Source organism: Sebastes fasciatus, chromosome 21 (assembly GCF_043250625.1).
Source record: "Sebastes fasciatus isolate fSebFas1 chromosome 21, fSebFas1.pri, whole genome shotgun sequence".
Lineage (NCBI taxonomy): Eukaryota > Metazoa > Chordata > Actinopteri > Perciformes > Sebastidae > Sebastes > Sebastes fasciatus.
Window position 1 is genome coordinate 24,488,737 of NC_133815.1, and position 12,088 is coordinate 24,500,824.

General features: G+C 45.5%; 1 protein-coding gene across 2 annotated transcripts in view; it reads left to right on the top strand.

Moving 5' to 3' along the window:
- rsu1 (Ras suppressor protein 1) overlaps positions 1–11,373 on the top strand; it is a 36,446-nt gene extending 25,073 nt beyond the window's left edge. For both annotated transcript variants that reach the window (XM_074621971.1, XM_074621972.1), the window contains exon 9: positions 9,642–11,373. In XM_074621971.1, the coding sequence (XP_074478072.1) occupies positions 9,642–9,744 (103 nt within the window). In that variant the 3' untranslated portion in view covers positions 9,745–11,373. The remainder of the gene's footprint in view (positions 1–9,641) is intronic.
- Positions 11,374–12,088: the final 715 nt, after the last annotated feature.

Sequence of the window (12,088 nt, forward strand, 5' to 3'; positions counted from 1 at the left end):
GGCAACATATCCCCACTCTCTCTCTCTCTCTCTCTCTCTCTCTCTGAAGGAGGATGCTAGTATTGTAGTATTTAGATAAATACATGTTTGAGTAACTTCCTCCTTCCTGTGATGTGGTTTCTCTCTTAGCCCTTCCTTAGTTCTTTCTGTCGTAATCTTGTCTTTATCTAAAAGTTTTACCAGATCCAACCAGTTTTACCAGATCCAACAGACTTTCGTGCAGTCGACACAACAGGATATAACATTATAGACTGTTATCGTAGAGTCATCTGTGCTGCCCGATCCAGGGTGGAAACAGATATCATGCCCCCCCCCGCTGTCTGTAGAGAAGTGTTTGCCAACCAGCTGCCCTCATGCACAGGGCTGCCAACTCTCGGCCCTCCCTCCACTGGACTTTTAATGTGAAAATGTTATAGGAAATTAAATAAGTTTATGACAGAATTAGCAGTGCATTGTCTGTGGCTATTATTCAATAAAAACAAGCCTACTTAGTTCCTTTAAGCCCAACCATGATGTTTTTCCTTATCCTAACTAATGCCGGGATCAGACTACACGATATTTTTGTCTTTGACGATGGTCACCATGTCAGATCTAACGATCACAGCGCCATAAACTCTTGCAGTGTCTTGGTCGGGTGACTGGCAAGACTACACGTATGACCACGACCAATCACGGCATGTCGTATTCCACGATCATGCGCGAGTTCAGACGTCATCGAGGAGGCGGTTGAAGCAACTGTCAATCATGGCGACAGAAGCGTTGTGTGTGATACTGGCGGTCTTGTGTTGCGAAAAGAAAGAAAAAACAGTTGTGGGTGCGCTTCTGGGTGGCACAGAGAGGACGGTCGATACTTCAGTCAGTTTCGTTTTCCCACCTGACGGCAGCGAACTCGGCATCCATCCTCCTTTTCGCCAAGTTTGTTTATTACCAAGTGACCTGACTGCGACTGCGCGCTGGAGAGAGCACCTGATTGGTCAACGCAAAGGAACACGTCATTAGAGATGTCACACTATGGCGTGTCAAGATGAAAAATTCTGACAGGCTAGACTTTTCCTCTGGGTGTCGTGGGGCGTCCCAGACGTGGCGTTGGTTGTCATGTACTATGACACACTACACAAGATAAGAGGATCGATTTTCTCACACGACATTCATTTATCGATCCCGATCCCCTACGACGGCCGCGTCGGGCTATAATCGGGCTGATATCGTGTAGTCTGAACCGGGCTTAAGTGGTTTTGTTGCCCCCTGCTGGTACTGCACCTTCATACATGCGTTAAATATCAACGGTATCCTCTGGTGGACAGTTGGGCTATATATCGGTTTGCCAGAACAGTCAACCGAGGGGAAACACACCCTCTCACACCACACGTCCATTTTGTCACGCAGAGAAAAACAAATTAATAACTGATAACTTGGGCTGCTCTGGATTATTAGAATAAACCGCTGACAAAGCTGAAACTTGTGTGGAGATAATATTACAGCAGCATAAACAATATGATTGAGGATATTTAAACCTGCAACAAGCTCAGCTGCTGGTAAAAACTGAAAAATCATAAACATAGAGAACTTACTGCATGCTGTTTTATTCAACATGTTATTAAAGCTTATTTCACCATGTACTGAAACCAGTGGCACCCTAGAAGGTAGGAAATCATTCTAGAAACTTCTGGCATGCTTTATAAAAAATGGCTGCAATCTTTTTTGCAGTTTACATCATCCTCACAGCAACATGCAAACATATTTCATGTCATTCTCAGCCATTTCTGCTCAACGAGGCCTGATTAGTTCTGCTGGAAAGCAGTGTGCAGTCCTTCCCTCTCAGTTGCTGTCTAATTATATTCACGCATTAATGCCTAACAGAGTTGGCTGCACCAGGGCCCTGCAGTGAGAAGGTCTTACAGTTGGAGGGCTGATATTACAACCTCTGTCTTCTCCCACCTGTCTGCACTGGCTGCTCAGCTCAGTTCTGAGCCATCTCACTGATTAAACCCTCTGGATTCTTCTACAAAAAAACACTGAATAAGCTTTGTTTAGCCCACATATCTGTTTTTATCCCCGATGTGTTATCAGCTTTCACTTTTTACTTTCTAAAAACACGTTTTCGACCACATGTTTGCATTAGACCCATAGGATTAAAACAGAATAATTATTTCATATTATTAATTAGCCATATGATAAATGACTTTTGTTAGTGCGGCAACATCATTACATCCATCAATCCATCCATCTTCAACCGCTTATCAGGGGTCAGGTCGCGGGGGCAACATCTCCAGCAGGGGACCCCAAACTTCCCTTTCCCAGGCCACATTAACCAGGCCAGTGTGGAGATATAATCTCTCCACCTAGTCCTGGGTCTTCCCCGTGGCCTCCTCCCAGCTGGTCGTGCCTGGAACACCTCCCTAGGGAGGCGCTCAGGGGGCATCCTTACTAGATGCCCGAACCACCTCAGCTGGCTCCTTTCAACGTGAAGGAATAGCGTCTCTGCTCTGAGTCCCTCATGGATGACTGAGCTTCTCACCCTATCTCTAAGGGAGACGCCAGCCACCCTCCTGAGAAAACCCATTTCGACCACTTGTACCCGCGATCTAGTTCTTTCGGTCAGCCCTCATGACCATAGGTGAGAGTAGGAACGAAGACTGACCAGTAGATCGAGAGCTTTGCCTTCCGGCTCAGCTCTCTGGTGCGGTATAGCGAATGCAATACCGCCCCCTGCTGCTCCGATTCTCCGGACAATCTCACGTTCCATAGTCCCCTCACTCGCGAACAAGACCCCGAGGTACTTGAACTCCTTCACTTGGGGTAAGGACTCATTCCCGGAGTAGGCAATCCATCGGTTTCCTGCTGAGAACCATGGCCTCTGATTTAGAGGTACTGATCCTCATCCCGGCCGCTTCACACTCAGCTGCGAACCGATCCAGTGAGTGCTGGAGGTCACAGACCGATGATGCCAACAGGACCACATCATCTGCAAAAAGCAGCGACGAGATCCTCAGCACACCGAACTGCAAACCGACCCTCCCCCGACTACACCTCAATATCCTGTCCATACATCATTACATTTTGAAATAAAAAGTTTCAAAATGGAGAAATATTAATATGTGCAGCATCAAACAAACCTAGAACCACTTCAGTCGTTATAAGAGATAAGATGAGATAAGATATTCCTTTATTAGTCCCGCAGTGGGGAAATTTGCATAAAAGTAGATGTGGACTACATAAAGTCAGAATGCCACCAGACCAAATCTCACGGTCACAGGTAGTGTTGGGCCATACAGTACGTTAACCACCATCAGCCCAACAGGTAGGGTTGGGCCATACAGTACGTTAACCACCGTCAGCCCAACAGGTAGGGTTGGGCCATACAGTACGTTAACCACCGTCAGCCCAATAGGTAGGGTTGGGCCATACAGTACGTTAACCACCATCAGCCCAACAGGTAGGGTTGGGCCATACAGTACGTTAACCACCGTCAGCCCAATAGGTAGGGTTGGGCCATACAGTATGTTGACCACCGTGAGCCCAACAAGCAGCAGCTACAGATATATTCACACAAGGTTCTTGTTGACAAATCAACCAGGACTGAAATTTTAAGGACTGAGGATATGTTTGTTGATTACATTTATGGATAAAGTAGTGCTGACATGCACACACACACATATACACACACACACACATCCGTCAAAGTACTGGTGAGTCAGCAGGAATAGTAACTAACTAATGATAAGAGCAGAGATCTTTGCCACCATTGGCTAAAAACCCCAGTTGTTTGTCATGAATCTTAATTAGGATCTTTTCTACTCCTTTCCTCCCCCCTCCCTGCTCCCCCCTTCCTTATCTTCACAGCTCCTTCTTCCCTCCTTCTTCTTCCTTCCTACTAATGTTTCTCCGGCTGTAAAGGAAACTACTAAATTGCTCTGCAGCTCTGGTGAAGATGAGGTGGCTGTGAGAGGAAGGCCCCCATCAGATCAATGGCCTTTGGCCTCCTTGCACATTTATCACACACATACACACACACACACACACACACACACACACACACACACACATACATACATATTTTTAACTTTGTAACACACACATACACATCCTGATAAAGGAAAGAAAATACCAACTTTCCAATCTCTTTACACACACACACACACACACACACACACACACACAGAACTTTGCCATGATTAATTAAGCCGTGTGGAATAGCAGAGCTCCATAAAGACATCATCAGGAATCTGAATCCATTCACCTCTCTTCTTCTGCATTTAATTGGCCCTAACAGTTCATCACACACACACACACACACACACACACACACACACTTAAAAGAAATGGGAAATCTTTATGTTGATCTTCGTCTAGAACTGTTAGTGCTCTGTATTGCTTGTATAAAAGCATAATGAAACAGTTTCTGTCGTTGTGTGTGTGTGTGCGTGCGTGTGTTCAGAGTGGTTGTGGCTGGTTGGAGACGTTCTCCACGTTCTCCTGGGTTCTGGCCTCTTCAGCACACAGAGAGAGAGAAAAGGGAGTGGGGAACCGGTGGGACTAGATGTCGACTGTTTTGTCTTTTCATGTCATGGATTTTCAGTAAGATTAAGATGGACGAAGCTTCCTCAGACTGTACACATGTTACAGTAAAGCAGCACAGGACACTACGTGCATGTGTTACAGGATTAATTAGGCTGAATGTTGCTATGAAGTGGCCTGACTTTGGTCTCTTCTTCATGGTCATGTTCAGTATTAAGACACAATGGTCCTCAGTATTCTGTTCATGTCAGTCTTCAACTGTCAGATAGACACCAGTATGAGTTAACGTCACAGCAACACATACTATACATACTAGTAGTGGAAGCATTATTACGAGTGAACACTCCATCATCAACTATAGGCTGCTTTATTCTCTCCTCTTCACATTGATTTCTTTTTTTTTCCTTTTTGACACACTGACTGATCATTCCCCTCCTCCGCTCCTCCTCTTCCCTCCACATCCTTCTTTCCTCGACTCATCCATCAATGCTAGGAACCCACAATTATGCTAACAGTAGCTTGTTATGACAGCAGCGAGTGTGCTGCATTGGCCACTTATTGACTAAATGAATAATCTCGCTTTTCTTAAAGGGATCGTGCACAATCGGTCACCACAGTCCTGATCTCTCTGTTCATTATACCATCTGTTTCTGTTCTCTCTACTTCCTGCCTCTCCAATTCACATACAAACAGCTGTAATGGCACATATTAAACAAATACCCACCCACGTTATTACTTATAGCAAAATATAAAACTAATCATTGAAATGAGGGATTATTGAGATGAATAATGTTCACTTTCTTGCCCTGACATTTAAAAGGGACTGTTTGTAAGAAACAGAAATGTCTTGTTAACAGCGACACCTGTGGCCGTTAAGTCAACGAAAGTCAGCGTCCTGTTGCTCGCGCTTGTACTCGCTCTAAATAGACATGAGTGAGCATCACTCAAAACAGTGAGGCGACACACGTCAGCTAAAACCACAATATCACTCTATATTTCACCTGCTTGGCAGTAATGTTGGCTGACCAGACGAAGGTCTCTCGCTTTTCCTGCTTCAGCCTCCCGACCGCGGCCGGAGGGAACAGGGGAGACACCGGAGTTTTGGTCGGAGACGATAACGTTTCTCTCTGCGGAGCCCCGTCACTTCACAAGACACGGGAAACCTCTGTTGGTCTGGAGGAGCTGCAGCAGTTATTTCTGCACAAACGTCCACTGTACATTCACTAGATATTCTCAGAGCTAAACTAACTCTTCTGCAGTGTGGAGTGTGCGTGCATGCACGTGAGTGGAGTGAAAGAACGAGAACGAGTGTGGTGTGTGAGTGAAGGCAAGCAGGCAGAGGAGCAGAGGACAGCAGAGACTCCGGTCCTGGAGACCAAAGCTACGGTCTCCCCCGCGTCCTCCGACCGCGGCCAACAGACGGGCTTCACTAGATACAACTTTGCGGTTTTGGTGCTTCCGTGTAGTTTGTGTTGGAGTTTGAGTCTGAACAGCGTAGCCACACGCGAGCACTCATTTGACACTGACCTGCAATATACGTGTCAGAAGTTACAAACAGTCCCTTTAAATAAGATTATTTGGGTGATGCTCAACAGTTGTCCCTCTCTCCTGAAATGATTGGAGCTAGGCTATTTAAAAAAATTGAGAGAAGGCAGAGGTGGTGCATTAATAATTTAAATGAGGGAAAATGTTGAATGTCAGCATACATGGGACCGGAAAACCAGAGGATTCCCAACTTGGGGCGTTGGGTTAGGCTTAGGGTTAGTGCTTGTTGGTTGGTGAAATAGCTTTGGAAGCCTGATGATGGGGCTACATGAAAAGTTAAGGGATCAGCAAAGTCACAAGAATTCATTCTGAGGGACATGAATGTGTGTACCTGCTGCCGATCTCATGCTTGTCTCATGGTGGCGCTAAAGTCAGGGGATCGACAATGTCAGCAGGATTCTGAACCGTGAATGTCTGCAGAAAAAAAAAGGTTGAACCAATTCATCTTGTAGATGGTGATATAGTTCAGTCTGGACCAAAGTGGTGGACCAACCGGCCAACAGACAGACAGACAGACAGACAGACCCACATTGCTGTCCTAGAGCCGAGCCGCTAGCATTGCTAAAACCTGTCAACTGTTCCGAGGTCCGGCTGCTCTCAGACACTCTGCTGGTCTCAGTCCGACCCTCTCCTCTGGGACTCGGCAGCCCAGCTGACTGGGAAAGAGGCTCTGCAGAGTCCCAGTATCCCCCAGGCTGTGTCTCTGGCACCCCCGTCCTCTCTCCGTCTCTCTGTCCGTCTCCCTGTCTGTCTCTCTCTCCGTCTCTTTGTCCGTCTCTCTCTCCGTCTCTCTGTCCGTCTCTCTGTCTGTCCCTCTGTCTGTTTCTGTGTCCGTCTCTCTGTCTGTCTCTGTGTGCGTCTCGCTGTCCTTCTCTCTCTCAGTCTCTCTGTCCGTCTCTCTGTCCATCTCTCTGTCTGTCTCTCTCTGTCTCTGTCCGTCTCTCTGTCCGTCTCTCTCTCCATCTCTCTGTCTATCTTTCCGTCCGTCTCTCTCTCCCCGTCTCTCTGTCTGTCTCTCTCTCCGCCTCTCTGTCCGACTCTGTCTATCTCTCTCTCTCCGTCTCTCTGTCTGTCTCTCTCTCCGTCTCTCTGTCCGTCTCTCTCTTTGTCTCTGCCGTAGGCCCGTTGTGGTTTTGATGGGCAGCAGATATTATGGAGTTTGGCAGCATTTAATTCCCAGTTGAAAGTGTTGACATGGGATGGAGGCAGAGAGAGGAGAGGAGAATACAAGACACTTCAATCACAGACTGACAGTTCCACCACTGTGTGTGTGTGTGTGTGTGTGTTTGTGTGTGTGTGTGTGTGTGTGTGTGTGTGTGTGTGTGTGCGCGCGCGCACATAAACAGTACCACTTACCATCACTTGCAGGTTCTCAAAGGGATGTTTAAAGTTAGCATACGAGTTGTCCTCTTGCCACTATCTTTGTGAGGTGGGACCTCCACAGCTGCCTATGATATGCTGAGACACCTGTTCATGAAGGACGCTTGCTTACTCTACTATACTCATCTATCTGTCCGTCCATCTGTCCCTTGGGGCTAATACGAGTGTTTTGAATATACCGAGCACGTGGATGGAGAGTGGAGAACTGGAGATTGCTGCTGGAATGGTTTGAGAAATGTGTGTGGACCAGTGGAGGCTGGTCCATAGAGGTCCATGAACCAGTGAAGGCTGGTCCATAGAGGTCCATGAACCAGTGGAGGCTGGTCCATAAAGGCAGAGGAGGCTAGTCCATTGACCAGTGGAGGCTGGTCTATAGAGGCAGAGGAGGCTGGTCCATAGAGGCCGAGGATGCTGGTCCATGAACCAGTGGAGGCTCATCCTCTATTTTTGAGAGGCAAGAGGGAGATCAAAATATAAAAAAGAGTAATTGGTTGAAATGAAATGAAATTACCAAATCTCATTATCATTTATAAAATATTTTTGTCCCTCCTCGTAAAAATAAAACATTATTGAAATTCTGATTAAAATGCCTCAACAGCGACACCAGCAGGGCAGGCAAGGAAGTGGTGGTTGGGATAAGGGAGGATGGGTTCCTTCCGTCCTCCCTTGAGGTGGGACCTCTTCTATCAATTCAATGAATTTCATATTTTTTCATGCCAATCTGTGATAAACCAAAACTCATCAAATGACGCTCCACAAGGGAGGAGAACCTTCCTTAACTCGTTACCAATCAACAACCAGCAGAATACAACATTGACATCGCGTTGGTCCAATGATGATGTCCAAATGTCCTCTTCAGTCTCTACCACTCTATTATACGTGATGAACTGGCAGTATAGTGTCATAGAGCAGGGTATTGGGAAATTAATTATAACGTGCAAATTGTGAACTACTTTTAAACACAAAACAAAACAAATCCTTTTTTTATTTAGGCCTTTTTATTGAGCTGTAGCTATAGCTACTAGTGTTAGCTAACGCAACAGTTAGCTCTTTGTAACAGCCCAATCTGTTGCCAATACCGGGATCCGGGAAATGAATCTTAAAGATAAGGACTTGTGATCCAGTCACGTATGCTGTGACTGTTTTCTCCTAAAGAATGGGTTGTCCTATCATAACATAGGCCTATAACGCCAAGGAGGTACTGTATACCGATACTGTACAATGTACTGGCTGCTTTGTTGTTGGTGCATCCTGGTCAAACAGCTCCAACATGTCCCAGTTTTAAGTAAGCTTGTTTGAAACCCAGGCCAGGCATGAATACAGTAAGAGGAGGGAAAAACAAGAGAATTATTAAGAGGCTTTAGAGAGACGGAGACTGAAGAAAAAGTATTTTCCAGTCCAATGAGCTCTCGCTGGTGAGCAAGAGACACCCATGGGAGAGAAAGTGACAGACAGAGGTTGTGTGTGTGCGTGTGCGTGCGTGCGTGCGTGCGTGCGTGCGCAGGGGGGGGGGGGGGTGAGAGACACCGTCCACTACTCGGCTACACTAATAAGTGAACCACAGTGAATGTTGATTACTGTGTGTGTGTGTGTCTTGATGACCATAATGTATGTTGTGTTGAGGATAACAGTGTCCAGGACCAGTGACCAGGACCAGGGTGGTGGGTTAGGGTTAGGGTGCTGTTGTCTTATTTATTAGACCAGATCACTGGAAGTCCCACTGATCCACTCAAAGCCTTTGGTTTGTCTCTTCTCTCCATCATGATGATCATCATTCCATCAATCTATTATCAATCTATCAACCCCTATATCATCACATGTTCATCTGTTCTTGTTATTATTCCTATTATCCTCTTCTGTTCACTCTGGATCATGAAACTGAAAGAAGTCTTAACCTCCTCCCAATTCTCTCCTCTCCTTCTCATCCTCCTCCTCCTTCTCCCCCTCTCCTCTCCTCTCCTCTCCTCCCTCCTCTCCTCCTCCTCCTTCTCCCCCTCTCCTCTCCTCTCCTCTCCTCTCCTCCTCTCCTCTCCTCCTCCCTCCTCTCCTCCTCCTCCTCCTCCTTCTCCCCCTCTCCTCTCCTCTCCTCCTCCCTCCTCTCCTCCTCCTCCTTCTCCTCTCCTTCTCCTCCTCTCCTCTCCCCTTCTCCTCTCCTTCTCCTCCTCTCCTCTTCCCTTCTCCTCTCCTCTCCTCCTCAGTCTCTATGGCAGACACATGCAGGCCAACCCAGAACCACCAAAGAAGAACAACGATAAGAGTAAGAAGATCAGCAGGAAGCCGCTGGCCGCTAAGAATAAATGAGGAGAAGATGGAGGATGGGAGGAGGATGGAGAAGACGGAGGATAGGAGGAGGAGGAGAGGAGATGACTGCTCTCTCAGACCGTCAAACTCACTGCATGTGCCTTTTTTTCTTCTTTCTCTTTTTTTTTTTTTTTTAAATAAAAACTAACTTTTTATATTACATTGAAATGTACACATTGTGTTTTAAAGATGTGGGGTTACATATTGTTTAGACTCTATTTCACTGTGTAGTATAGAGATCCTATAGGAGTAGAGATGCTTGGACATAGAGGTCATTAGAGGTCATTTAGAAGCAAAGTTAAGAATGTATTATAAAGTCATCCTTAGTCGCTTTATATGCAACATCAGGACATCAGTATCAAGAAGTCCTGCAAGGCGACACTGTTCAACTGCTATGATACCAAAGGGGAAACCATTAATATAGGCGAGTCCAGCTTTGGACAGAGTACCACTGCTCTGTTGCTATTTAGTGATAATCCAGCGTGTGAAAGTATTCAACCCTCTAATGACTAACCCTGGATGTCCACTTGATGCCGCTCAGTGCCGACACATCTTCATTGCAGTTCAAATGTCCACTGGAAGCCATATTTCCGCTGATGCAGCTGCATTCACACGATTACTCTCGCTCTTCATTCTTCCGTATGCTTTTTGGTTCGCCACAACTTCTGCATACTTTCAGCTACAGAAACTATTGAAATATCAAAAGCTCTGTAAGGACATTTATTGTATTCAACTTTTTGTCTACCTTTTATGCTATGAGCTTCATTCAACATGTGAGTAAGTGAATGGGAGGAATCTTCAAAACCCACTCCACTTTGAAGTTCTCGTACTTCAGCAAACTTTCAGCTACAGACTTCATTTGAACTTTAAACGGGTCACAAGAACTTTTCCAGCTTTTCTAGCAATGTAGTTCAGCTCTTAGCTTCTTTAGGTAATGCTTAAGCTTCCAATTCTGCTAGTTTTCCATTTAAGCCTCCAGGTTTTCAGCAGTGCAATGCAATGTATTTGAGATTTTTCAGGCCAATAATTTCAGATTTCTGCAATTCAGCACTTTATTTCAGCTTTCAGTATTCATGCACATTTTCGACACGAAACACATGTTCTAGTTTAGTTATTTATCATGTTTTACAAGCGTACTCAAAAGTGAGTTTTCCTTTGTCTCTGTCTGTCTACTCACTCTCTCTTGCCTTACGTTTTGCGGAATATAATGTGTATGTAAAGATAGAACAGCCAACAAAAGAGCAGCAAGTGAGATATTCCGGTGGACATAGCACACCAGCTAGAAAGACAGCATATTGTCTCTAGCTGGCGCAACTTAGCCGATGGAAGTCTTTTGAGTTATTGCTATTATCTGTAAGAGTGAGGAAACAGACTCAGTCACACCAGCAATTAACTGTTCATTCCACTGATCTGTGATCATTCTGAGACTCACTGTACCTTCAACTCCACATTCACTTTGTCAAGTTATTTTTCTAAGCTTCACCGATTGTCCATCACATTTCAATCTGTTGCATAACTGAAAGAATATAAACTATTCGTCGTGCTATTATATTTATCACAGGCCAAAATGTACTGAAAGTTAATCACGCTCGCTGTGTTGAACACTTCAAATAAAACAACGAAGAACAACGTCTTCTCTTGTGTCCTTCATTTCAGATAACAGTACAATGTGAGCTGTGTCTGTGCGACACTCATGTTTGGGGTTTGCATAGAACTTCCTTAAGTACTCTACATTACAGTGTTCTTCTTATTTTCACCTTGTTTGTACAATTCCATCAACTCAGAGACACCAAAGGACAACACTAAGGCCTGGAAATATGAGCTCATAATCCTGACAAATGTCCAGCAACACTTGACGGATGCCCATCAACACGAGACGGATGTCCAGCAACCTGTGACGGATGTCCATCAACACGTGACGGATGTCCATCAACACGTGATGAAAGTCCAGCAACATGTGACGGATGTCCAGTAACACATGCCAAATGTCCAACAACACTTGATGGATGTCCATCAACACGTGACGGAGGTCCATCAACACGTGACGAATGTCCATCAAGACGTGACTAATGTCCATCAAGACGTGACTAATGTCCAGCAACAAGTGACGGATGTCCATCAAGACGTGACGGATGTCCAGTAACACGTGACGGATGTCCAGCAACACGTGACGGATGTACATCAACACGTGACGGATGCCCATCAACACGTGACAGATGTCCAGCAACACATGTCAATTTCTGCTCATTACATACATACAGTCTTTTCAAAATAAACTTCTGTCTTCACAGGAAACAACTTCCTTTGGTTTAGGCAAGAAAGATACTTAGTTAGGTTTAGGAAA